Below are 26,248 nucleotides of genomic sequence, written 5' to 3'. Positions count from 1 at the left end.
GCTATTCTTTAATTCGTTATCAATTGAAAGAGCACTCTTAACATTTGTCGTATATACTTGAAGTTGCATCCGATGATACTACATAATGATTGGTAGAGAATAATCATTTAAAGCTTTCCCAACCAATTATCTTTCACTATCACGTACAGTAGGTAACTACAAAGATATCACGTTTATGAAAATCAACTATTAACTTCATTGTTAAATATAACTTTACTTTGAATCGATGTTAATATTTTTCTATTCGCTTTATTGATATTATTTTTACAACTTTCGTGATAAAAATAATCAATTAAGTGAACGAATACAACACTGATACTCAGAGTTTTAGAAATTTCATTAACGAACTATTCGAGATACGAGGAAACGACGAAACTGATTATTCTCGAAACTTCTCGCAGTGTTGACGCAATGATTCAATACATTTCTCTACTATTAAAATTTATGTAACCTACACAATGGATTGTAGAGCGAAAATTTACTTACAGGAAACTGAAAACAACAACAAATTTATTCAATATCATTTTATATAATTGAACAGAACCAAATAATAAATATATTATACAACAAATTTAATCTGATATTTTATATAATTGCTTGACCAGAACCAAATAGTAAATATATTATGCATCCTATTGTGTCAATTACAGCAATAAATATAAAAATAACAGGCCAGCTGTGTGTTACATGTAGAATATGTCCTGCAAAGTACACTCCAAGGAATCCTAAAATGATATAATAATTTTTTTTTCTAGAATAAAAAGATATCAATACTGTATGCATACCAGGTATAGCACCAACAGTATTCATTAATCCAAATACACTGCCAGAATGTTTTGGTGCAAGGTCTGAAGGATTTACAGCAATTGCATTATTATGGAAACCTGAACCACCGATTATAAATGCAAGGCAAATTATTGCACCTTGAAATGTTTCCACTTTTGCTGAAATGATTTTCAATTAATTTTTTAAATAATAATAAATTAAATTTTTTTACATTATCATATGCATACCTAGAAATAGTAGACTTATTATTTCAGTAACAAAACATATTGTTTCAATTATTTTACGTGTCACTGTGACAGAATACCCTGCTTTTATTATTTTCTCAGAAAGAGCTTTGCCCAAAACTGTACAAGGTAACATTGACAACCATGGTACCATATTTACAACCCAGCTCTAAATAATATGAACACATATCATAGTTTATATGATTAAACAGAATCCTTACTGAAATATTAGAACAATTATCAATGAATCATTTACCTTTACTTCAGGAAATGTATCATGAAAATATGTTGGCATCCATGATAATAATACAAAAAAACAATTATTTTGACAAGCATGGCCTATTACACATGACCTGAAATTTATAGTTATAAATGAAGTACATGTATCTTTTGTATTGCAATATTTATATAAGAAATGTTGTGATTTATTGACAATTAATTCAAGTTAACACCATGCATAATGATTACCAGAATGGAGGCTTTTTCAGGAGCTTCAACCAAGGTAAAGTATAGTTAGTAGTTAATTTAGTAGAAGCTGCTCTTTCCTTAAATGGGAGAGTATGGTAGCTTAAGAAGAGTGTCCACATCAAACTCAAACCGCCTATATCAATAAACTTGTTAATAATAAAAATATGTACATAACTTGATTTACTTACAAATTGTATGTTAATAGTTAATCACATTATAATGCATTACAATTATTTGTAACATTGCATATGGAAAGAAATATGTATTTAATTAAATAAATAAATAATGAGAGTGTACAAAGTTAAATATTTTTGTGAGACTTAAAATTATTAACATACGTGCATGTATATTTGAATATAAATTATTATATTTTCTGTTAATTTCCTATAAATTTCGTGCTATCTATCCGAAGTCTAGTTTCCTGGGAAGGATTTAAAAAATAGTCATGCTTGTTTCGATATGAAAGATCATTCGAAAATTGATAAGATGTGAAGACTATGTTTGAGAAACACTGATATATCTTATATGCAACAAATGTGAAAAGACGTATATTTATTTTTGTACTATTCTGTCATATGCTACTGTTAATACATTGGCGTACGAGTCACGAGATATTTCGTTTTTGCAGTTCGGTGACTCAGTGAATTTAAAATAATTATGCTAATCCCGACGTTGTCAAGGTGACAAAGTCTTATAATGACCTAAAGCAAACGAGTCCCGAAACAAATGCATATCGAAGTGTAAAAGAAGGGGACACGGATCGGTCAGTATTATTGCATGAGGGAACATCCGTACTTCATCGTGCACCGTCCAAGTAACTTTATTATTTCAAAGCTAGTTATTTACGTTTCTAAAGCAATAATTGTGTCAGTTTATGAGTTAGTCAATAGATTCTTTTTAAACAAATAAAATAATATATTTTACAAATACAAAAAGTGAAAATGAAGGCAAACTATCGCTCGATGATGTATCGAGTAACTTTTCAAATGAAAGTGGACTTCGTAACGTCTCTGACGTAAGTGATGTTATTAAACGAAGAAAGGGAATGAATACAAAATACAATATTTCAAGCAAAGGTGAAGATTCGGAGACAAAGAAATGGATTATGCATTGGACTAAAGTTTTTTAGAATGTTTAAGCGTGTGTGAGCCTTGACGGTAAGTCCCACAAATATATCGTCGTACGATATTAATCTTTATAACAATGGTTTACAAACTATTTTTGAAAAGTTGCTTAAATTTTTAACTGATTTTTATCATTTTTATGCATATACATTTATTTTGATTTTGTTTTAAACAATTAAATGCATTTCAGCATTAATAATTAATCGTTAAAAACCCAAATAGCCACAAAAGAATATACATATAAGTGTTCTGTAAAAATATTGTAAAATGAAAAGCGTTCCGCGATTAAAATAACTGGCGAGTACTTGATCAGTTGCTAATTGAAATTAATCGCTCATGATAATCGACGATTATATTTCATTAAAGCGACCGTACGCGTTTATCGCGACCTTTGAAGAGATACTGCGACGATTTTAAATGATTGGTCGCCGACACGGTTTTTTTATGATATACATGGACTCTTTAATGATACATTAAAATTAAAACAAAGTGTAGGATTGGTACATGTAACCAGATATGTACACTCTTAAAGCTAGATTTAAATTTCGTAATTTCAGTATCTGTCAATAAGGAAATTATGAATACGAATAGCACACACGAGTGTTAGGAATCAAGAGGTCAGACATATTTTTGTATAATTTTGTTGCCACATATCTATAATTACGATATGTGATTATATCATGCAATATTTGTTTGAAACATTTTTCCGTATCATGCATAGGTTTTAGAATATTTACACGTTTCCAGACAAAACGGACACACTATACAGGGTGTTCGGCCACCCCTGGGAAAAATTTTAATGGGGGACTCTGGAGATCAAAATAGAACGAAAATCAAGAATACCAATTTGTTGATAGAGGCTTCGTTAAAAAGTTATTAACGTTTAAAGTTCCGCCCGTACTGAATTTTTTTTTCTCGAAAATGCGCAGGATTTCGGGGATATGTCTATTCACCAAAAATGACTGTAATTAATCCCCAAAACCGAAAATAATTTTTCCAGAATGATTTTAAATTTTTTAATTTTGTCGAAAATTTCACACCTCGGAATTTTTTTCTCGAAAGTGTGTAAGATTTCGGGGGTATGTCTATTCACCAAAAATAATTGTAATTGACCCCCGCAACCGAAAACAATTTTTTCAGAACGATTTGAAAAAATTTTTTTTCGCCGAAAAATTTAGGCACCTACCCCCTGTCGATTTTTCTTAAAAATTCGTTTTTCATTTTTAGTAATTTTGTTTGACGTCCTACAGAAAAGTTGTCTAATACTTTTTTGTAGCTACCCATGAGCTCTACTTTAGAAAAAAGTTTCATTGAAATATATTCAATATTGCAGAAGTTATGGCTGTTTGAAAATTGGACCATTTTTATGGGGTTTTTCTCATTTTGCGGGGTCAAGGACCAACTTTTCGAATATTTTTGCGATTTGCACATATTCTCCATCAAAATACGCGTAGTTTGCTTTTTTAAACATTAAAATCGTCCAATCCGTTCAGAAGTTATGACGTTTTAAAGATTCGCATGAAATTTTAAGGAAGCATTTCTGGCCAGAAATGATATTTTCGGTAAGGAATTTTTTTCTCGAAACTGAATAGGATTTCGAGGGTATGTGTATTGACCAAAAATGATTATAATTGTTCCCCGCAATCGAAAATAATTTTTTTAGAACGATTCGAAATTTTTTAATTTTGTCGAAAAATATCACACCTTCTCGAATTTTTTTCTAGAAAATGGGTAGGATTTCAGGGGTATGTCTATTCACCAAAAATGATTGTAATTGATCCTCGCAACCGAAAATAATTTTTTTAGAACGATTTGAAATTTTTTAATTTAATTTTTTAATAACTTTTTAACGAAGCCTCAGTCAAGAAATTGATATTCTTGATTTTCGTATTATTTTGGCCTCTAGAATCTCCCATTAAAATTTTTCCCAGAGATGGCCGAACATCCTGTATAGTAACGGTAACAACTATTGAGGGTAGGTTTTAGGTAGTTTGTATCCTCGCGGCCATTACGCTTTCCCATCTGACAATAAGTGTATTATAAGTATCTTACAATAGTCCTTTCAGAACTTTTCTATAACCATTTCGTCGCCAGGTATCGAAATTACGAACCTTAGGTTCGCTTTTAAGATTTTCACCTGGTTAACAGTCTAAACGCGATACCTGTATATTTGGTATATAATATAGCGCCTAATAAGTTTAACGCTGTTTAATAAAACGTTAATTTTTGAAATGAGGCAACTCTAGCAATTCCCCGAACTTTTCCCCGAATACATTTTCTGCATTTTCATTCATAATGTTTGGAAAAATAGTTAAAATGGAAATATATTTAAAATGCAAAAGAAGCACTTCCCTGGATGAAAAATTGAAAGTACATAATAAAGTAGTTAGGAATGATTGAAAAATATCGACAATGTTGTTTATGTTTGCGTTCTTACCTGATGTACGTAAGATTAAAAGAGCCTCGTTAAACAATGGGTAGGAATGTATACTGAACGTTAATCAAGGTTTTATATCATATAGCACGATTAAGTACATCAAACACTCTTATTTCCCGTTACTGTATAGAACTTAATATTTAATTATATGTCCATTCTTCCGAAAGTAAATTTAGAGCTCGAAACGAGAAAATATGTCGTATAAACATAAATCACTCGGGCCGCTCTTCGATTTAAACGACGCGACATCGGTACGACTGAAGAAAATTTACAATCGTCTTGTATGTGTGTACATACATTAAAACTTCACATTGGATTTGTGTTTTATCTACCACTACATCCATTTTTACGATCGCGCCAACTAGTTTACGCGAGTTAACGGTCTTAAGTTTTATTTCTCGAGTTATAATAAATGAGTCTTTTGACTTAAACCTATCATATACTTATTTTTAGAAACATGTATCATGGATTAAATATGCAATACAATGACTTTCGACATCTGTATAAAAAGAAATACACAATAGATTGGAAATTATTCAAACAAAACTCTATACTTTCTAGCAAATTGTAGAGTAGCCATCAAAACATACTGTAATGTGTATTATAACAAAAGACAGCCCATAAAATGTGCGTTAGTATTGTTTTAAATTTATTATAACTTGTAAAATGTAGTCTGAATTATTTATTTGAATAAAAAAAAAAGATATTTTACTGAAAAATATTAGTACAATGGAATTACGAAATACAATTAGAAGAAAATTAATTGAAAAAGAATAAATATTATAGGATGTCATGTGGAACCATTAGAGAAGAAAGAGTTAGTAACACATTATGAATAGTCCTACATAAAGAGCTTCATCCAGAGACATCACTGGTATTCATTGATATAGTAAGACCTTCTCTTATTGCCAAAAGCAATACACAGATTTAAAGAGATCATGATAAAATAATTACTCTGTGTATGTTATTTAATTTACTACATTATCCTAAATTTTGTATATTAGATATTATGTTAATATTAATATAAATATGATATTTAACTGTATATTTAATTACCTAAAGTTTGGAAAACTGTCATCCAATCATAATTTTCCAATAGGTAGGAACCTAAAGATCCTGTGAGTAATGTACCAAGAGCAGACCCTGATGTCAATAAACTAAAGAATGAGGCTCTTTCTGTTTCATGCAATCGTTGACTTATCAAACTAATCATACTAGGAAAATGCATTCCTGTAATACATAAATTTTATGCATATGAAAAACATTTTTTCACATATTTACCTTAGATTATTTAATTGACTAATTTCATAAAACTACCTTGAAATGCTCCATTTATTGTTCTTACTGTGGCTACTAATAATAGGGACGTATCACTTTTTGAAAAGAATTCTACAATTTCTGGCATAAAGAATGTCGTCATAGACCATCCAAAGGCTGATATCAATAATACTTTTTGTCCTCCGATCCTATCGCTAATATAACCACTAGCAACTTGTGTTAGCGTATAACCCCAGAAAAAGCTGGATAATATTACTCCAGAATCTGGTTTGGACCATTGTTTCTCTTTACTTATAATTGGCATCAATAAAGGAACACATGTTCTTGTAGCATATATTAGACAAGTGCCACATAATAAAGATAAGAACCATTTCTGCCTTTCCTTCCTGAAACATATTTTACATTTCTTATCTATATTATTCAATTTTGTATATAGTATTGGAAAATTCTTTCGTAAATTTTACATAAGTTGTTAGGATACAATAATTACCTTGACCAAGATGAATTGGTTTTTTCATTTTGCATTAAACCTAAAGGTATTTGCATTTGCATTTCTCGTCGTGTTGTTACGTTCGTAAAAAATTATCACTGTTTCCATGTGTTTGAAATATGTTAGTCTTAAAGTTGTTAATTAATAACGATTAATACAAAATTATATCAAAAGTCATATACTATAAGCTTGATTATCGCGGATTTTCCGCGCTACTATGAATTTACAAATTCGAATCATCAATAATTTCAACAAATTGTTTATAACAAACTGCGTTCGTATGTTTGTCAATGACTTTGCGAAAGTGTATTGTATCATCATGAGTTAAACAAACACAATTGACTGTTAAATTCATTTTAAGTGCCATATTATATTCAACCGTATATCTGCTTTATTCGCTCGAATGTAATATAATTCGAGTCACTCGATTATTAATTTCATTTTTTCTACATACAATTGCAATAAAGATGCATAATTCGGAAACTTTAGAGAAGACTCATAGTGAATAACATGAAGTTGTCTCTACGGCGATGTATGTACAAGATTCTTAAAAGGATAGGACAGACTGAAACATGAAAATTCTTTGTGCCAAAACAAATTAAAGAATCTTTTACTAGTTTGCAAACTAAATTCGTTTTTAAGTTACGAGTAATATAAAATTTTACATTAAGTGTTAAATATCAATAGACAAAAAATACGACAACACATGTACATGTTCTTACATTGTACATACAAGCATATATAGATGAAATTCATTTAAATTTGAATAATTTCTGTAACAGGCTATTACATTCGTTATGACTTTATACGATTTGTTCAAAATAAACATATTGTTCGTTCAAAATAAAGATATAGTGGATTTGAGTAAACAGTTCATCACATGACCAAACTTCTTGTTCGTTAACCATCAAATAAGCCGAAATAAAACAAAATGTCGTAAATGATCGAGAACCCGACAAAAGAACATCCGTTAAAAAATTATTTCACGAATTAAAGCCTTTAAAAGTAACTAACAATATTTGATCGTATTTATTAATATATGTTGAATATCATCTATCAATAAGTTCCTGTTGCAGTTACATGTACACAATTTTACGTACCCACATTTTATCTTTAACTTAAATTGTCTGTAACAGCAACAGGTCGCAGGAAATATTCTACTAAACAAAAGCATTCTGCATAGTCATTTAAATTTGTTTATTGGTCATTCAGATGACAGTAATTGAGTCTTTTACCTTATTACACAAATTATACCATTGGCGCATTAAATGCATATATCTGCATCTTATAGAGCGCTTGCAAGTACGATCAGTGCTTATGGTTTTCGCTTTATTTAAATAACAAACATACAATTCTACCGCGATATAAGATGGAATCTATATTTTACATCGTCGGTTCTACATAAATGTCTATTACGTCAGGAATCGCGTTCTTCAAAGATGACTTTCAATTATCACCATACGATCAGTCTCATTCGTACGAAAACTTAATACGTATTTGTTATTAACAATTATAAATCTGTACGTGCTGTATACATAACAATAAACTAAATATGTAAAAAAGACGTATAAAATAATAATACAAATATATGATATATGTTTACTGTAAGACTTGTTTTTGCTGTATGTGGTTCTGTAGATATTAATCTTTATACTTATGAGATGGAGGTGGTAGTCGAGAAAGTTCATGCATGATTACATACTAAGTATTACTACATACAGTAGATTATAGATAAGGTTGATTTGATAATGTATAAATACTTCTATGTAATAAATGCGATATGATAACCGCTGTTTGCTATAATCGCACACTAATGAATTGTGTACATTTCACATGAATTTACGTAACTTATACGAATGAAGGGGATATGACATGATTATATAAAATAAAATACAAGACACGTATCAATTATGAGATGTATAATTTGCGATAAATGTGGCAAAACAGTAAATTGCCATCACAGCACGGTTTTATATATGCGCATGAGCGTATTGTCACTATACCACATATAGATGAAGCAAACGTCAGCAGTTGCGTCCAGTGCTGGATAGAGTGAATTGAAACGTTGGATCTATATTTTATCACATTATTAACAAAATGTCACAAAGCACAAGACTCACTTCACTTTTATCTGTATGCAACTTATATAAAAACAATTGCAATGTTAGCTTATATACCGTTAGATCAATGAGGTAAGGTTCATATTCAAAAGTAATTAAGTGACCTTTTAACCTTTGCATTGTTATAAAATATCAATTATTTAAAAACGGGGTATATATATTATTAAAGTACGAGTGATTTCATTGTACAGTTAAACGAAACATAAAGTGTTAAGAACTTTGCAATAATTTGTTAATTAAAAAATAAATTATCATATTTTAATGAAGACAATCAATATACACATGGTACTTTATCATTGACCTGTGCAGTATCTTTTCATATGTGCATTTTACACAAAGTATATAATACTTTTTAGTGTATATATATATATATGTATTGTTTCATTACTATGTATAATTGTGTATATGTTCAAATAATTTGTTAAATAAAGGTATTTTCTCTAAACAATGAAAGCTTTTCATACATAGAAATTTTGATATAGTTGTTTGGAAGTCGTACAATAGTTATATTAAAACAGCTATTTTATTATAGTTCTTGGTGGTCCCATGTAGAAATGGGTCCACCTGATGCAATTTTGGGTATTACTGAAGCATTTAAAAAAGATCAGAATCCTAAAAAAGTTAATTTGGGAGTTGGTGCTTATAGAGATGATAATGGTAAACCATTTGTTTTACCAAGTGTTCGAAAGGTATTATTAAATTTATGTTTAATTAAAATATATGTAACTTAATAAAAGTTATATTCAGCAATGATATAATATAAATGAATTGTCTGTGTAATGGTACCAAATTCATTGTAGGCAGAAGATAAAATTAGAAGTAGTGGAATGGATAAAGAATATTCACCGATAGCAGGAAATGCTGAATTTTGTAAGCATAGTATTAATTTGGCACTTGGAGATGGTAATGATGTAGTTTCAAATGGTTTGGTATGTATTATATATCTGTCAATGACATAGAAAAATTATTTTTGTTAATCATAACTAATATTTTTTAGAATGCTACCATTCAAGGGATTTCTGGTACAGGTTCACTTTGTGTAGGAGCAAACTTTTTATCACATTTTTTCCCTGGCAATAAAGAAGTATATTTGCCAACACCTACATGGGGAAACCATGCTCCCATATTTAAGTTAGCTAGGCTTCCAGTAAAGTTCTACCGCTATTATGATCCAAAAACTTGTGGATTAGATTTTCAGGGTGTATTAGAAGACATATCTGTAAGTAATATTGATATGAAAAATATTACATACTAAGTTCTATTCGTAATATTATTTTTTATAGAAAATTCCAGAAAAATCCATTATTCTCCTCCATGCATGTGCACATAATCCTACTGGAGTTGATCCTAAACCAGAACAATGGAAAGAATTATCAACAATAGTAAAGAAAAAAAATCTTTTCCCTTTCTTTGATATGGCATATCAAGGGTTTGCTTCAGGTAGGATGGAACAAAAAATGAATGACAAAATAGTTAAATTAATATGTTTAAAAACATTTATGTAAAATTTTAGGATCCATAGAAAAAGATTCTTTGGCAGTTAAATTATTTCTTAAAGACGGGCACAAAATTGCTTTAGCCCAGTCTTATGCTAAAAATATGGGTTTATATGGTAAATATGTAAATGTAACATTTAATAATAATGTTTATGAGAAATGGAAATTTTTAATATAGTTTTAAATAGGTGAACGCGTTGGTGCATTTACATTGGTCAATTCCAGTCAGGAAGAAAGAGATAGGACTCTTTCACAATTAAAGATTTTGATTAGGCCAATGTATTCTAATCCGCCTATTAACGGTGCTAGAATTGTTAATGAAATATTAGGAGATTCCCAATTAAGAGAACAGTGGCTTCATGATGTGAAGGGAATGGCCGACCGTATTATTTCTGTACGCCAAAAATTGAGCGATAATCTTAAAAACATCGGTAGCTCTCGCAACTGGACACACATTACAGAACAAATTGGAATGTTTTGTTATACTGGTCTTAAACCTGCTGAGGTACAAACAATTTCCTTTGTTTCTGACCTTTACGTGTTAACTAATAGTATGCGTTGAAAATCATTTACAGTAATATTCATTTTACAGGTAGAAAAACTTACGAAAAATTATAGTATTTACTTGACAAAAGATGGCAGAATATCCATGGCTGGAGTAACATCAAAGAATGTAGAATACCTTGCAAATGCCATACATGATGTTACAAAATAATTTCATATTTCTACCAATGATTAAAGAGTTGAACCACCTTTTGCCTTGTAATGTTCAAATATACACTCCAGTACACAAACAATACTAGAATACAAATATGAACTTTATACAATATGATGCATTTAATCTTGCATGCTATTTTTATAAAAGCACTGCTGGCAGTGTAGTTACCAACATCAAAATTAAAGACAATATTGTTTTTAATTCATATATATGAATTATAATTGGTATGAAATAACTGCTTAATACAATTATAGTGATCTCTTAGCAAAGTCAATAATATTTACATTATTAACGTTCTTTGCCATATATTCTATTCCGATGTAAAGAAACATGATACTTATTGTTGCCACATTATAAGTTTTTATAAAGGAAGATTTACTCAATTGACATATAAAAAATATGAGATGTATTAAATACCACAGTAAAAACTGTTACGATTTAATTATATAATGAGTTGAATTTATTACATATCGATCCTAATTTAATCGATTTCGCTGGGTCCGAAAAGGTTGGCGGACGGACTCGGTCAAACGCCCGTAAAATGCAAGAGTCCGGGTAATTTGAGTCAGTCCGATATTTATACGATCACAGGATCAATATAATACAAAAGTCTCTAATGTATAATAGATAGTTTTATTATTCGCATACGGAATACATATTTATTCACCTTTTTACATTATTCGAATAAATTTTATTGATATAAATTTTTATTTACAAAGCATAAATAAAACATTTATTATTTGTTATCTAGATAAAAACATAATCAACCCTGTTAGCTATAATACGATAAATAACTTACACAAAATAATAATCACAATGTAACAATTAATAAATAAAGAGTAAGATATTTAATAAACAAACAAAATAAAAATTACAAATCAATCAAAGAAATTATTGTTCAAGCAAACATGCACATAACAATAAAAATCAAAACAGTTATTTTATCAATTTTATGACATAGAAATGTTTACTCCGATATTTATTTTTTTTATACCTATTGTGGCTTTATTTTTGTTATTCATTAATCATTAGTTTTATTTAAGCAAACCTGGAAGTTTCAAAGTTGGATACGAAGTACATTTTAAATGTCTTCGATTGGAAGGTCCTCCAATTTTTTCTTGTTCATCAAAATGTATTTCGCATACTCTGTATCGATTTCTTGTTTGTAAATCTATGTCAATTAAATCTTTCCTACATATGGCTAAACACCATATTATCCTAAGCTGAAACAACATTTTTCATTATGTTCCTTATTAATTTTACTTACCATTCGTTATTAACTCGACATAAGACAATTGTAATATACCATTATAAATAAAATTGCGAATTATATTAGGCACGGAGCTTACCTCCCTGTCTTTTGGTAAAACATGTAACTTAAATTTTCTCGTCGAATTTCCACAAGTTGGTACGCAACAAGACACCATTTTGTGTAAATTACTTTATATATAATTTCTCTAATAAACATAAAAAATTAAACAAACTAATGTTTTCAAACTGTTCCGCTCTGTTACTAAAGACGGACACGCGATGTCTGTTGTTAAACAACTACACCACAGATGACACACAGTGACACTTTATAATAATGCTCTATAGCACGTGATACATCATCAGTCATGGTCAATGATTGAGATCACTAAAAGTAAACAAGTTCAGAGTTTTGATTTTTTGATTCTGACGACGCATGAGAGAACAGTTATCTAGGTTATGCTCTCCACCAGCGATCAGCGTATAGATCTAAGGTACCTAGATAGATACCACATACTAGAGACTAGAGTGGTGATGTAAGCACGATAGTTTTTCATGGCTATTGAAAAGATTATTTTGCAGTATGCCATAAGGAAATGACGTTAATTTTAAATGTATTGTTAGAAGCAATTTGGAATCCACACTAGTCATTTATTATTAAGTGCCAAGCGAGCCCATTCGTTCCACTCAAACTCTGCACAACAGGTATAGAGGGGGATGTTCTTCTGCGCCTGAGTAGCGCAGGAAAGTAGGGGTAGTTCGCGAACCGCCAGTTCGCTACCCCTGGTACAGAGTAAAATATCCAATTATTGTCGTTTGAACAACCAATTTTAACAATATTGCATTTCTATTTTCTTATTTGTTTATCAAAAGCATAGATTTATTTGTCATTATTCAATATTTTTAATTTAAAACAAATATACTGCAGTTTTCAAAATTATCTGTTTTCCTTCTAAATTCAATAATTGAAGAAGAATGTTTTGGTATCTAACATTGCTACCACTAAAATATGTTTAACCGAATTACAAATACCATTAATTATTATTATTAACTGACTAAATACTATCAAGATAGAACACCCTTTTTGGCTGAAATTTTGGCACTTTGTACCAAATGATTATTCATTCCTACTTTGGTAGGAGAGGGGGCCAAGTTTTGCTTGTCATATTCCCCTTAAATGGCGGAAATCCGTGTAACACATTGTGTGTATGACTGTGCATGTCAGAGCTATACTTTGATCCAAATTTACACGGTTCTAAAAAAAAATTGTTATCCTTAAACATTGAAGGAGTGCTGAGAGAAATAACGTAAACATGGTAAAAAGATCGTGAAAACAAGACAAAAAATAACGAAGGGATACGTCCGTTCAACGGGCTTTATATTAAAGTGAGGTTAAGTTGTTTATCAAAAATGGCTTTCCGCTTTCAGTTCGGGTTTAACATGTTTCCGGAGATTCCACGTCCTTTCAACACCCAGTATAAATGTTTCTCTGTGTCAATGTTACCGGGTACATATCGACAAGATGTCGAACGCGGTGGAAAAAGTCTGTAAATGTATTTGTGTTACCTTATAACTTGTCCATCGAATAAGCAAGAAATTACATGTTATTTATCTTTTTTATAGTAATTATGCCACCCTCAGCTTTGGAACAGCTTACAAGATTGAATATTAATTACCCAATGATATTCAAATTAACTAATAAGAAGACCAATAGAATAACCCACTGTGGTGTTTTGGAATTTGTTGCGGACGAAGGAAAAGTTTATTTACCTTATTGGGTAAATAATACCTATGAATATATTATTATCCATTGAAAAAGTATTGTTAACCATATATGAAACAATTATTTTGAGTGTTTGTTAATATAAAGAAATCATCCTTTGTGGAATCACACTATATATATTTGTCATGATGTGATTGCAGATGATGCATAATCTTTTATTGGAAGAAGCAGAATTAATAAATGTTGAAAATGTTTCTTTACCAACTGCAACATTCTCACGCTTTCAACCACAATCTGAAGATTTTCTAGATATTACAAATCCTAAAGCTGTTTTAGAAAATGCATTAAGAAGTTTTGCTTGTCTTACAACGGGCGATGTTATAGCCATAAAATACAATCAAAGAATATACGAAATGTGTGTTCTTGAAACAAAACCTGGTCCAGCAGTCAATATCATAGAATGTGATATGAATGTCGAATTTGCTCCACCAGTTGGCTATGTAGAACCCGAGATGGTAATTAAAAAAGATGAAAATGAAGTAGATCTTGCAGATTTAATGCCAGCACCAGCTGGTTTTGTACCATTTAAAGGTCAAGGTAACAGACTGAATGGCAAGAAACGCAAAAATTCTGCACAATCAGAAACAACTACAAATAAACCGACATATATTAGAGGAATACCAGATTATGGATATGAAATAGGAACTCTTACATTTTTGCGCAGTATTAAACCTGTTAACAATAAGGAGGTATGGTACAAATTACATTTCACACCATATTCAATAGTGCCCACTTAAGTGTCTGCGGTTATCCCTTCCAATTCTTAGAAGCCAAGCGGCTTCGGACATCGAACGTATCGAGCGTAACTTGACGCCGGTGTTATCGATACATTGTATATGTGATTTCGGGTGCCAGCTATTGTATCTCACTCGTACTGTGCTCCGCTGACTTGAAGTCCCGTGGGACGGCCCAGGGGCAAGAGGAGTCGGACCGCCTATTTGTCTATCTCGCTCCCTTGCTCTCAGGCAGTCCACATGCGAGTGTAACTGCCGCGACGAATAGCAAATTAGAGTTCAATGTGTACGTGGGAATACGTGAATCCCTTCTACTTTTCTAACATTCCTGCCATGGAACTTCAACAGTCAGCGGAGTACAGTATTTATCATCTTTCCTTGTCTCCATTGAATTCTGAGAAGTAACGTGGATGTGGACATTTAAGTGGGCACTACTGTAATGTGTAGTGCTCCAATTTTAACGAATCCTTGTGTATACAAACAGAACATACTATTTCACGCAATATCTTTGAGATAAAAAACAATATTGTAGGTAAAGGACCCGGATGAATTTAAAGCTTTCACTGGTGAAGGTTTCTCCCTCAGAAATTCAAGCACGTGACTGAACAATTCTCAGTCTATTTATTTTCTTATAATTACGTACATTTGTAAAAGTGAGTATTTGTATTTCTTATTAAACTGTTGTACTTTTTAATATAAAATTGTTATAGAAGTTCCTAAACCATTAAAATATTTAGAAACATTTCCATAAAAAATATTCATTTTCTTTGTATACAAGATTTTTTTGAAATATATTTTTTTTATTCTAATGTAAATAAAAAAATGTATATTCTATATTTAACACGTTCACTGCGTTACGGAGTATGTAAGTCTCTATCGTACCTTTGTTTCATACGAGTTATAGTAGTGTCCGTTTATGCGACGCAAAATTTGTCCGTTTATATGACATCGAGTTATCTCCATCATTTCCTGGAACTGTTCGTTCGAGGCAAGCCTCAAAGTTATCTATCTTTGTATTTCTCGCTCGCTTTCCCTGCTTCTCACTCTTACCTACGTCGCACGCACGATGCGACGGTAACATGAGAAGCAAGGTCCGACAATGTCGGTCAATAATATCTGGAAATTCATCTCCCCGGATATATGACATAATACGATCCCGACACGATTTCACATAAACGGACACTATTGTATATTTCATTTGTAGGTAACTTTATAGGGGCATAAATTAAAAATTTACAGGATACATTTTTTCCGTATTGTCAAAGATGAAAATGCAGTAATGAACGTAGTTGGCTATAAGAAAAATCACCGTAGTGGACGTGTTAATGTTAACTAATCCTATAAAAAGTAATGATCAGTAACGTAACCATTCTACAAGATTAAAACTTATATGTAATTGTAAAAATGGATAACGAACAGTATCGTAATATCACAAGTTGCAGGGTAAACAAAGTAAATGTTTAATCCACTAATGGACCCCAAAAGTGTTTACTGGGTCTTGTAGGATCTTCCGTCAAGAAAAAGTCACGACCTAGTGATATAAATTCTTCAAAACTGATTTTGCCATCGTCATTAGTATCAATGTGACTGAAGGAAACAACTGCATGCTGTAATAAGAGTTTCAATTAACTCTTTTACTTTAGTTTTACGTTCGATATCACGATAGAATAAATAATATTTTACTTACATCGTGCGTGAGATCTAAGCATTGGAAGAATAATTTATATTCTTCTACAGAAATTTCGCCGCTTTGATCTTTGTCCACTGCCTGCAAGTGTACATAAAATATGTATTTTCTAATAGATATTAATTGATATAAATATATACAATTTTAAATACATACTTTGAATAGGAAAGGTAAGAAGTGATGACATTTTTTCTTTAACGATGAATCATTCAGAACATGATGCATTTCTTCCAGATATTTTTCAATACAAATGAGATTATATGGACTGATTTCACCCCATTGTTCCTCCCACATTTCCTAGATGAATATACATACGTAGACATGTACATATATCGAATGATTTATATTGTTCTTAAGCATTTCTTTTTTTATTTTTTTTTTCGAAACGTTCCTTATTTTTTTTAGATGAAATGATTTATAAAGTTCACTTTTTACATGATATCTTGTTATATCTAAAGAAAATGATCGCGACGCGTTTTGTTGAAGGATTAACATGAAATACGTATGTAAGATACTTACGTTTAATACTTTTTTAAATTCAGCTTTAGATTCTGGGGTTAAATGTCCTAATTCAGAAAATCGGTCTCCAAGTAACATGAAATCGTCATAACTGATAACCCCGTCTTTATTAACATCCAAATGACTGTGCAAGGTTCGCATTTTTCGTCTCCAGAAATTCGATTGCCCCTAATGATAAACGCGATACATTACTTTATTAAAATTTGTATTCTTGGTCTTGTTTTAGCAAAAAGAAATTACAGATATGACGTCTCCTACACGGTCTTTAGGTGATCAAATTTGATTCGTTAACATAAAAATACACGATTCAGTATCGTTAACTAATAGAAGGCTTGTGAATTGATACGCACGCCATACTTGAATAGTTAAGGTCTTATGCACGCCCTATTACAGTGAGGGGGGGAATAGGGTTCGATCGGGCCATCTGGCCCCGCGTTTAATGTTCACAAGGGCTTCGACTTTGAATATAAAAAATTTTGTTTGAATATACTAGAAATATCTAAAAGAGATATGGTCCTCTCTTTTTAATTAATATGCATTGACGTAAGCGCTTCTACGCGTACCGTTATTTTCATTTTGGATTTACAATATACAGTTGATTAAACTTTGTGAACCCCCGCTACTGTAACATTCTCTATACAAGATATCGTTCGAGCATGCGATTAAATAAAGAAAAAGGAACAAGTACTGACTAAATATATAACATATTTTCAGATACGAAGAACAATAAATTTTCATGTCACGAAAATCGTATTCGATGGCTATGCGGTGACTAAATTAAAATTTATGCATTATTGATCCATTTGAATATACAGGATGTCACAGTTGACGTGACAGCTTTAAATATATTTCCATTGTGTTGGATGGTACAAAAAAGCGTCCCAGAAACGTAGTTTCTTTTAAAGGAGAACATATTACGAGTTAAAATCTCGTTTATTTAACTTATAAATTATAATATCGTGGAAAAGGAGAATAACCACGCGACAACTTCTAAGAAAATACTTGATGGCTTTCTTTTGTGAAAGCGGCACTTGTCTGAACATATTTACTAATTCATTAAACAACACTGTCTAACAGTGTTTGTACAATGTTTGGTTTGGTATTACGAAACTTTCAGACGTATTTAAATGTAAGATATTTGAATGATAAAAGAATATAACATATGTGGATTCACGTTTCTTGCGTAATGTATTCGGTAGGATACTTGTTCTATGGGATCTGTGTATATGGTGGTTGTGTTTTTATCGTATAACAGTTTTCTTATAAAATAATAACGAAAAAAAAAAATGGTAAAAGTTAAAGTTTCTTTACGTTTTATAGGAAACACGATAGTTCAAATTATTTTCAAAATTCGCAATATCCGTCGAAATATAATGACGAATTATCCTTAATGAAACGCTACACTTTTTAATATTAAATGAAAGCGAATGTTGAACGAGTTCAACGATTACGTCGCAATATAATGGTCATAATCGCACAAGGTCAAAAACAAAAAAACAAGGGAATCTAGTACTAAAATCAATATGTAGAGTGATCTAACAGTCGTTACTTAAATATAATTTTCATTTTGCTCTTATGTAATGCAAAAATTAGAGAGATTTACTTAGTAATTAAATATTATATATTTCCATCGTTATAATTCGAAATTTATTTTAAGTTTTTAAAGTTAATTCAAACCAACGTATTCCGTATGAAAGATCGTAAAATTGTTAAATTAAAATATAGCTACTTTTTATATGTACATATGTAGTTATATACAGGTCATTTTCAATGTCATACGTTTTTTTATCGTTACAAATAAACAGAGACTAACTCTCCTTCCCCTTCCACAAGAATAGCTAATACAGATAAACTCCCGAAATACGATAAGAAATAAGAATGTTTTGAAAGAAAAGGGCCTTACTTACTCTGTCTTGTTCATTGTCCGAGTCGCTATCGCTTTCTTCTTGATCGTCTATGGACGTCGAGAGTCCTGTGTGATGTACGCTTCTCTTGCTATACATTCGTCGGGCAATTTCATGGTACTATAAACAAAACAAATTTACGTGTACAGCGGATAACAGACTAATTCACAAATAACATAATTCAACTACGATATCAGACTGATATATCGGTTTATAATAATTACATAACTGCAACAACGTAAATAAAGATACCGGCTCGTGTTAGGTCACATCGGTTTAATGAACTCTGTTATGACAAGTAGCTTCTTTTACCGTAATTGCTAATTCCGTACCATACGAAATTTATACAGTAGAAAGTCTAAATAAAGGATACTAATAAGAATGTTTATACAGGGTGTAAATACTACAAATGAAAATGTTCTGGAATCTTTCAAGGTCAAACATGTTTTGCAATTAATACGCTTGAATCAAGCGATAAAGAAATTTAAAGAAAATAACAATTATCAATGAAGCCTGTATACATGCATTTAGTTATCAAATTGTAAACATTCACTGTTAATTTATTATATGTTTATAAATTTAAAATATCGACAATATGGTAAATCACATTGAATTTACTGTAACGAATATATTTTATAAAGTTTATATATTTTTCTTATTTATTTTTACGGAACATTGATTGTACAAATTAAAAATAAATTTTACGAATTGAGATCATGTTCATGAGATGAAAGTGGTACATTTATATGTGACTGATGAACGGCATTATTTTCGAATTCCATAATTTTGATCTAATTTGTGCCATTTATCTTCACATAAAGAATTTAAGCATTTGCATCGGACAATGCAATATGTAAAATGCAGGTTTATTTAATACTCATTGAATTAAACTATGTTAACCGATACATGATAATTTAATTTTTATTTATTTCTTACAATACGAGTAGCAAAATTTACCTGCAATTTTGTACTTGGTTGATCGATGTTTTGCTCTCCTTGCGTTACTCCATTGCACACAAATGAAATAGCCCTTTTCTCAAGGATTCGGTTCGACATTCCGTATCGCAGACCCATTCGTAATAATGTTGCCATTTTAACACGAAATGTAAAGGTATGTTATTCTTTTTTCAATAATATTACCACAGAAGTGAATACCAAAACACTGGTCCTACAATCACTAAGGCTTGTTTGAAACTGAATTCTAAATAAAGAATACTGGGCCCCTTTTGATGGGTCGGCCCGGTCGGCTAATTCCCCCTCTTTTGCTAACGCGCATGCGCAAGAACGATTTGTTCTCCTTTTTCTTGCTTTCTCTCGATTACGAGTGGATGTACACGTTCCCTTCTTTTCGTAGATAAAAACCATAAACGTATATGCTGATAAAAGACTACTAAGAAATTGGTAAAGACTGATAAAAATAAAATAATACATGTAATTACAAATACATATGTATACATCATATGTAAATCTATAAAATAGTTATATAAAATAAATGAGTTAACTAACAATTTACCAATTAATTTTATTAATATACCATCTTTTTTACAACAAAATATCATAAAATTTGTAGAAAATTTGTATCCTATAACTTTTGTATTGACGAGCATTCGTATGCAATAGAATCTTCGATCATTTTTAAATTTAATATGATTTTAAAATAATATTCCGGTTAATTTATCAAATGTATACATTTATTCGAAAACTTTATATATTTATAAACAAACATTTATTCTACAAAACTCTAATTATCTAATCAATAATTAGGATACTGCACTTTGTTTATGTACTATACTTATATCCAGTCTTATCATTAGACGGTGATAGGAAATAATTTGATGGCTAATTGACGTATATTGAAGACAAATATAGTTGCGGTACAAAGATAGAGATTACTTTGAAATACGTAATAGTCAAACGTAAATATATTTTACATACAAAGAATTTCGATGAATTGCAGAACTAGGTTACGTTAAACGTGATATTTGAACGTAAATACGTATACGTGACTACAGGCATGATTTTACTCGATTGGAACAAATTGAAAATAAATATATAATGGATGTTCCATTTATCGTTAGCTCTTAATTAACTCTGTTGCTACTGAAGATACGAAATATTGCCTAAAGGAAAATTGTATCTTAAGAGGAGGGGGGGCATTTAGTAAAGAAAGTCAACTTATTTTCTTCTTGTTCCATTTTTATTTTTATTTTTTTGGCTTAAACATGTTTCTTCACTCTCAAGGATAACATGTCAGGTTACTGAACTTGTTTTAATAACAGTTATAAATTCACATGATAAAAAATATGTGATCTATGAAAAATCTTTGGTGACCTTCGGAAAAAAGTATTTTGTTATCATAACATTCGTCTTTTTAAAACGTACAATTTTCTTTTATAATTAGTTATTTTGTTATATCATTAATAGCAAGAGAGATAATTAACGTGTTCGCGATAAATAAGACACTATGTCTACTTCAATGATGACTTTATTGAAATATGCAAAATATGAGTGACAATAGAAACTAAAATAATATGTTATTCACATAAGGGCATTATAGATGTCTGATTTTCATTTATTTGTATATCAAGAATAAAATTGTCATTTTGGCGGCGGTACACCGGAATCCGTAATTATACATACGTGTAACTGAATAAACAACGGAAAACAAACATTTTTGATAAATAGTATATAACGATATAAACTAAATTGCAAAAAAGTATTAAATGAAGTATGAATGAAATTCATAGCCGATGTTCTAATTTTATTTACAATAAACGTATCATACAATTAAAATTCTTATATAAGTGCTAATGCTAATTCAAATGCACCTGAGACCTCGTATGAATCATAGAGGTAGAGTAGTATTCAGTTTTATGTATATCAATTATATGTATCATATCATGTAACATGTATGTATATTCTTGAATTCTTTATACAATTTTAACTTTTTTTGTATTCAATTCTTTCAACTTTCACTTCATCACCAACAAGTTGATATACATAAGTTACTACTGTTGAACTTTGAATATCCATTAGAACAAAAGATGGGATGAATGATCTATAAAGTATAAATATCCACTTTAAAATTAAATAGAATAAATTTTTAAAACATTTAATAAAGATATTAGATATAATATTTGTAAATATATAAATGATAATTATTAATTTAAAAAAATCTTACGTATCAAGGGGATTGTATGCTCCAGTTGCAGAGCCAGGATTAATATAAAATTTATTTTCATGTTCATATGCCTCAAATTTATGCGTATGACCTGATATTAAGATATCAACTTCTAACTGTCTTTGAATTTGGGCTAGTGATTCTGGATCTCCCCAAGGTACAACTTGATGTCCATGTGTTAATCCTATTCTAAATTGACCAACAGTGACAACTTTTTGTTCTGGATAATTTAAGTTCTACAAGGAAGATTAAAAAAACCTGTAGTGCTTCTGAATAATTATCTAAATATTTTAAATAATATATACCTCGTCAAAATCTCCTCTAACAACATGTACATCACTAGCCAATGTTTTTAAGTAATCATAGGATTCTTTCGTACATAGATTGCCTGTGCATAAAATATGCTGTATTCTACCAGGCACCAATAATTTCTTAAATTTACTTGGAAGGCTACTACATCTATGTGGAATATGCAAATCTCCCAATACTAAAACAAGCTATAATTACGAAATTAGTTTAAAATAATTTTCTTTCCTTAGTAGGTACAATAAACGTTTGAATTATTACTAAAATTATATGGGAATATTCTCAAAGTATGTAATATGAATTTATTAATAATAGTATATAATTACAAGAAATGAAGGGCTTCGTTATAAAGCACTGATCTTTGTTGAGGTTAATTTACAAGGGTAAGGTGGTAATTGTAATAATTTAATTTTTATCAGCAACATTCGATTTTATCTGCTTACCATGATTTATTTAATAATATTTTTATAGCTGTTCTATATTTTGGACCGTTGATATTCAATTTATTGCATTTGTTAACAGCAAAATACTAATACCCTTAAAACGTCAAACACGATACCAAAAGTATACACGGCAAAGTTTCGATTCTCGAGATTCGAGAGTATGTGTGCTTATCGATATACTCCTTTCATTCAATATGCTAAAATATGAATTCTGTGTTCTTATTTTTAGTTTTTATTTTATGAAACGAATTATTTTATGGGATTTTCATTCATGATTATACGTCATTTATATTATTTATTTACAATCGTACGTTATAAATGTTTATACGTACATTTCTAAGTTACGATTGGTTCTCCGTAAAGGAGTCGCTAGTTTGTTTCTAAACGCGCGTAATATTATGAAATCTTTCACTTCCCTTTACCGATCGCTTCTCAAATTAAATAATACTTGATGCTTACTTACTCAACAATAAATAGCTTAATAGAGCAAGTTCAACATGAAATGTGTTGTACCAGGAGTAAATGTGAAAAGTATGTTGTGTATGTCTTTATTTAGGTTATATTTTATCAACTTCTGCCTCAAAAATTATTCATAATAATATGAAATGTTTTTATATATTTTCAATAGTTTTAGCAAAGGCTATACATGCATTGGCAAAAATTGGAGATGAGATGTATATAGAACCACAAAGGAATGCTCTGTCATTTCGTACTGTCAACATGGCAAATTCAGCATACGCTGACTTTACAGTATTCCAAAACTATTTCTCATGTTATGTTTATGGTGATCTACAAGAGGATGATGCATTGAAATGTAAAATTTCAATGAGGGTAATAATAACTAATATATTCTTATATAAAATTATAAATGAGCCAATAGATATATTTTACAGAGTGCCATGACAGTATTTAAAGCAACCAATTTAATAGATAAACAGGTGGAAACATGTCACATAAGATTAGAACCAGATGCATCTGAAATATTATTTATTTTAAAATACAAGAATGGTGTTACCAAAACACATTTGTTACCCATATTAGATTGTGAAATGCTGCAAGTATGTCTTATATATCTTTAATAGTTTTGAATTATTTCTTAATTTTCATTATTACTTGTATTTTTTAGACTGCATATGATAAAGATTCTGCATCAAATCAACTGTCTTCTCAGCCACGCGTATTGGGAGGTGCTATGCATAATTTTCATCAAAATTTGATTGAAATAACATTGGAAGTTTCGTTGCAAAAACTTTTACTTAGAAATTATGTAGATGATAGTTCGGGTAAATTGTTATGTAAACAATATGTTACATTGTTATTCCTTTTTCTTGTTAGATACAACTTTATATTTGTTCCAGGCTTGTCAAATACAACAAGGACACAACTTGCTCTTGGCAAAGGGGAATTTGACCAATATAATATTGCTTGTGATACATCAATTACATTTTGTATGAGAGAATTTAAAGCTATTTTGGGTTTTGCAGAATTCGTAGGTGTTCCAATTGGTATACATTTTACAGAAGCTGGAAAGTAAGAACTAAATAATTTAAATACCAATATTCTTTCGATTATATACAAATAAATGTATACTAATATTTTTTAGACCAGTTATATTTTCATTGAAAACCTCATCATTTGAGGCAAATTTAATATTGTCCACGTTAAGTTCTGATACTGAAAGTCAAACCGAAACAACGCTAAATAGTAAGCAGGACAAACCTAGAAAACGAAGAACAGAGAAAAAGCAAGTCTCTAGAAAACCAAACAACAAATCTACGAGTAAAATAAAGAATAAGTCACAGAATATCAATAAAACATTAGAAAATGCTAATGCTAAAAATATACACCCATATTTAATAGAACAAACAAACGAATTAAATCGAGATATTTTTAAAGAGAAAGTTGACGAACAACCGAGTGTATCTAACAGAGGTTTAAAAAATGATCAAAATAAGAATGAAGACAACTACTTGCCAGTAGAACAGAATACTCGAAAAGAATCTCGTAATGCGCCATCGTGCAGCTACAATATAACTACAAGTCTCGGTAAAACATCCACAAGTAGAAAGAAATTAGTGAATTCTGTATTTTCTACAGTAACAAAAAGAAAGTCTAGTAACGATAAAACGGATACGCAACAAAGACAAGACAACGATATATCTGTTATATTAGAAGACGAAGTACCAGATTCACCACCTCCACCAACTAAAAAAGCCCGTTTAATATTTCAGAAATGTTTTCAAAAAACATTTGATCCAAGAACATTACCTGGATACGATATAATTTTAGCTGAAGATTCAGACGGGTGTTCTAGCGATTAAAAGTATTTAAATAAATGATCACATTAATTTTGTACAGTAATTTTCAAGGATTACAATTTATTGTTATATACCAATTTTATTTTATTTAATCTTATAATACCATTTTTAACAAAAAAAAAACTTAAATTGTTGAAATAGAAACATTTTAAGTACAATCATGTTCATATTTTTATATTTATTAGATATTACACAGATGACAATACTATGGAACTGTTATTATAATGTAATAAAGAATATAAAACATTTTGATTTGTTTTTGGTTAAGAACTTTTTAATGAAACACATTTTTAATAAAGACTATAAAAGTAAGACACGTTTAAATTTGAACACATTTTCATTCTTTCATCGATTTTTCGAAGAATCGAGCAGACTGTAAAATGAATTATAAACTCATTAACGTTGTTCTTTACAATACAGACGAGGTATACGTACGTGGAATGATTTGTTATATTTGTGGTTTCTACCTAAGGCATCCTTAGTCCCGTAAATCAACAGTTTCGAAAACAATGTTCAACCTTCCTTCTCGAAATATAAGCTGCGCGAGCATCGGAGCTCTCCTGCCATCTATTTCGCGAGCGTTGCTGGGTACCGCGAGGGGTCGTCATTCGTAATCTGAAAGTTAACGCGGTAAGACGTATCGAGAATTGTCCGCGTTTCGCTACCAACGAGGTGCGTATTTTAACCTGTTGATATTTCATCATTACTGCTCTCGTTTACTTTCTATCGACGCTTTCGCATAATATTAATACAATTTTGATTATAAATTCAATTGACATCGTGACAAATATTGAATCGGTTTCGTACTTTTTCTCTGACATTCGACCGATGTTAACTATTAACGTGTCCCTCTGAATTTAATTTCAATCTCTTGCAATACGGTTAGGATTTAATCATTACTTAATTATAATAATCGTTCATGTACTCTAATGCATTTTTATTTTGTTTCTGTTACAGTCTTTTATTGGAATTCGAAGTCAAGGA

At 30.4% G+C, this 26,248-nt stretch overlaps 6 protein-coding genes and 1 long non-coding RNA gene across 15 annotated transcripts; 3 read left to right on the top strand and 4 right to left on the bottom strand.

Annotated features, from left to right (window-relative positions):
* Positions 1 to 509: 509 nt before the first annotated feature.
* On the bottom strand, positions 510 to 7,968 carry Mfs18 (major facilitator superfamily transporter 18). Its single transcript, XM_076772009.1, has 8 exons — positions 6,808 to 7,968; positions 6,357 to 6,703; positions 6,096 to 6,269; positions 1,479 to 1,611; positions 1,267 to 1,363; positions 1,014 to 1,179; positions 786 to 944; positions 510 to 725 (listed from the first exon to the last, which is right to left on the bottom strand). The coding sequence occupies exons 1-8, from the start codon at positions 6,867 to 6,869 to the stop codon at positions 586 to 588; spliced, it is 1,278 nt and encodes a 425-aa protein (XP_076628124.1). The 5' UTR covers positions 6,870 to 7,968; the 3' UTR covers positions 510 to 585.
* On the top strand, positions 2,243 to 11,591 carry Got2 (glutamate oxaloacetate transaminase 2). Of its 2 annotated transcripts, none has more exons than XM_076772008.1 (8): positions 2,243 to 2,635; positions 9,460 to 9,616; positions 9,728 to 9,856; positions 9,925 to 10,146; positions 10,211 to 10,367; positions 10,441 to 10,539; positions 10,612 to 10,928; positions 11,016 to 11,591. In XM_076772008.1, exons 2-8 carry the CDS (start codon positions 9,482 to 9,484, stop codon positions 11,136 to 11,138), a joined length of 1,182 nt encoding a protein of 393 aa, XP_076628123.1. In that variant the 5' UTR covers positions 2,243 to 2,635; positions 9,460 to 9,481; the 3' UTR covers positions 11,139 to 11,591. The 2 variants fall into 2 exon arrangements, with proteins under 2 accessions (XP_076628123.1, XP_076628122.1); XM_076772007.1 differs by lacking the exon at positions 2,243 to 2,635 and adding an exon at positions 8,756 to 8,999.
* A 217-nt stretch (positions 11,592 to 11,808) lies between these two features.
* On the bottom strand, positions 11,809 to 13,344 carry LOC143345161 (uncharacterized). Of its 3 annotated transcripts, none has more exons than XR_013080205.1 (3): positions 12,888 to 13,344; positions 12,491 to 12,777; positions 11,809 to 12,364 (listed from the first exon to the last, which is right to left on the bottom strand). It is a non-coding gene; the product is annotated as an uncharacterized LOC143345161 (long non-coding RNA). The 3 variants fall into 3 exon arrangements; XR_013080206.1 differs by having other exon boundaries at positions 12,907 to 13,344; XR_013080204.1 differs by having other exon boundaries at positions 12,491 to 13,344.
* A 204-nt stretch (positions 13,345 to 13,548) lies between these two features.
* On the top strand, positions 13,549 to 16,774 carry Ufd1-like (ubiquitin fusion-degradation 1-like). 4 transcript variants are annotated; one of them, XR_013080203.1, is made up of 6 exons: positions 13,549 to 13,705; positions 13,818 to 13,932; positions 14,013 to 14,167; positions 14,313 to 14,861; positions 15,439 to 15,559; positions 16,343 to 16,774. XR_013080203.1 is itself a non-coding variant. In XM_076772014.1 (4 exons), exons 1-4 carry the CDS (start codon positions 13,800 to 13,802, stop codon positions 15,505 to 15,507), a joined length of 906 nt encoding a protein of 301 aa, XP_076628129.1. In that variant the 5' UTR covers positions 13,560 to 13,799; the 3' UTR covers positions 15,508 to 16,774. The 4 variants fall into 4 exon arrangements, 1 of the variants encoding a protein (XP_076628129.1); XR_013080202.1 differs by having other exon boundaries at positions 13,560 to 13,932; positions 16,349 to 16,774; XR_013080201.1 differs by having other exon boundaries at positions 13,560 to 13,932.
* Cbp (sarcoplasmic calcium-binding protein) lies at positions 16,367 to 20,416 on the bottom strand. Its single transcript, XM_076772018.1, has 6 exons — positions 19,974 to 20,416; positions 19,020 to 19,136; positions 17,113 to 17,280; positions 16,750 to 16,890; positions 16,594 to 16,674; positions 16,367 to 16,513 (listed from the first exon to the last, which is right to left on the bottom strand). The coding sequence occupies exons 1-6, from the start codon at positions 20,106 to 20,108 to the stop codon at positions 16,367 to 16,369; spliced, it is 789 nt and encodes a 262-aa protein (XP_076628133.1). The 5' UTR covers positions 20,109 to 20,416.
* Positions 20,417 to 21,191: 775 nt separating this feature from the next.
* Positions 21,192 to 23,080, bottom strand: Vps29 (vacuolar protein sorting 29). Its single transcript, XM_076771021.1, has 4 exons — positions 22,947 to 23,080; positions 22,503 to 22,694; positions 22,198 to 22,433; positions 21,192 to 22,074 (listed from the first exon to the last, which is right to left on the bottom strand). The coding sequence occupies exons 1-4, from the start codon at positions 22,947 to 22,949 to the stop codon at positions 21,957 to 21,959; spliced, it is 549 nt and encodes a 182-aa protein (XP_076627136.1). The 5' UTR covers positions 22,950 to 23,080; the 3' UTR covers positions 21,192 to 21,956.
* A 73-nt stretch (positions 23,081 to 23,153) lies between these two features.
* Positions 23,154 to 25,566, top strand: Rad9 (cell cycle checkpoint control protein Rad9). Of its 3 annotated transcripts, none has more exons than XM_076771017.1 (6): positions 23,154 to 23,477; positions 23,575 to 23,777; positions 23,840 to 24,004; positions 24,073 to 24,229; positions 24,305 to 24,476; positions 24,550 to 25,566. In XM_076771017.1, exons 1-6 carry the CDS (start codon positions 23,444 to 23,446, stop codon positions 25,265 to 25,267), a joined length of 1,449 nt encoding a protein of 482 aa, XP_076627132.1. In that variant the 5' UTR covers positions 23,154 to 23,443; the 3' UTR covers positions 25,268 to 25,566. The 3 variants fall into 3 exon arrangements, with proteins under 3 accessions (XP_076627132.1, XP_076627133.1, XP_076627135.1); XM_076771018.1 differs by having other exon boundaries at positions 23,154 to 23,481; positions 23,581 to 23,777; XM_076771020.1 differs by lacking the exon at positions 23,154 to 23,477 and having other exon boundaries at positions 23,632 to 23,760.
* The last annotated feature ends 682 nt before the right edge of the window (positions 25,567 to 26,248 follow it).

This window comes from Colletes latitarsis, chromosome 8 (assembly GCF_051014445.1).
Source record: "Colletes latitarsis isolate SP2378_abdomen chromosome 8, iyColLati1, whole genome shotgun sequence".
Classification (NCBI taxonomy): domain Eukaryota; kingdom Metazoa; phylum Arthropoda; class Insecta; order Hymenoptera; family Colletidae; genus Colletes; species Colletes latitarsis.
The sequence above is the reverse complement of the archived record's forward strand: the minus strand, read 5'-3'. Positions and strand labels throughout refer to the sequence as shown.

Coding starts and splice junctions, on each gene's coding strand:
- Mfs18 (XM_076772009.1), bottom strand. CDS start 6,869: ATGCAAATGCAAATACCTTTAGGTTTAATGCAAAATGAAAAAACCAAT. Junction 6,704..6,807: donor ACCAATTCATCTTGGTCAAG/GTAATTATTGTA, acceptor AATATGTTTCAG/GAAGGAAAGGCAGAAATGGT. Junction 1,364..1,478: donor CTGAAAAAGCCTCCATTCTG/GTAATCATTATG, acceptor TATAAATTTCAG/GTCATGTGTAATAGGCCATG.
- Got2 (XM_076772007.1), top strand. CDS start 8,905: ATGTCACAAAGCACAAGACTCACTTCACTTTTATCTGTATGCAACTTA. Junction 9,000..9,459: donor TATACCGTTAGATCAATGAG/GTAAGGTTCATA, acceptor ATTTTATTATAG/TTCTTGGTGGTCCCATGTAG. Junction 10,147..10,210: donor GTGTATTAGAAGACATATCT/GTAAGTAATATT, acceptor TATTTTTTATAG/AAAATTCCAGAAAAATCCAT.
- Cbp (XM_076772018.1), bottom strand. CDS start 20,108: ATGGCAACATTATTACGAATGGGTCTGCGATACGGAATGTCGAACCGA. Junction 16,675..16,749: donor TCTTACCTTTCCTATTCAAA/GTATGTATTTAA, acceptor GTACACTTGCAG/GCAGTGGACAAAGATCAAAG. Junction 16,514..16,593: donor GCTTAGATCTCACGCACGAT/GTAAGTAAAATA, acceptor CTCTTATTACAG/CATGCAGTTGTTTCCTTCAG.
- Vps29 (XM_076771021.1), bottom strand. Junction 22,434..22,502: donor TTAGAGGAGATTTTGACGAG/GTATATATTATT, acceptor TCTTCCTTGTAG/AACTTAAATTATCCAGAACA. Junction 22,075..22,197: donor GCATACAATCCCCTTGATAC/GTAAGATTTTTT, acceptor TATACTTTATAG/ATCATTCATCCCATCTTTTG.
- Ufd1-like (XM_076772014.1), top strand. CDS start 13,800: ATGGCTTTCCGCTTTCAGTTCGGGTTTAACATGTTTCCGGAGATTCCA. Junction 13,933..14,012: donor TGTCGAACGCGGTGGAAAAA/GTCTGTAAATGT, acceptor TCTTTTTTATAG/TAATTATGCCACCCTCAGCT. Junction 14,168..14,312: donor AAGTTTATTTACCTTATTGG/GTAAATAATACC, acceptor ATGTGATTGCAG/ATGATGCATAATCTTTTATT.
- Rad9 (XM_076771017.1), top strand. CDS start 23,444: ATGAAATGTGTTGTACCAGGAGTAAATGTGAAAA. Junction 23,478..23,574: donor ACCAGGAGTAAATGTGAAAA/GTATGTTGTGTA, acceptor TATTTTCAATAG/TTTTAGCAAAGGCTATACAT. Junction 24,230..24,304: donor TTATGTAGATGATAGTTCGG/GTAAATTGTTAT, acceptor TATTTGTTCCAG/GCTTGTCAAATACAACAAGG.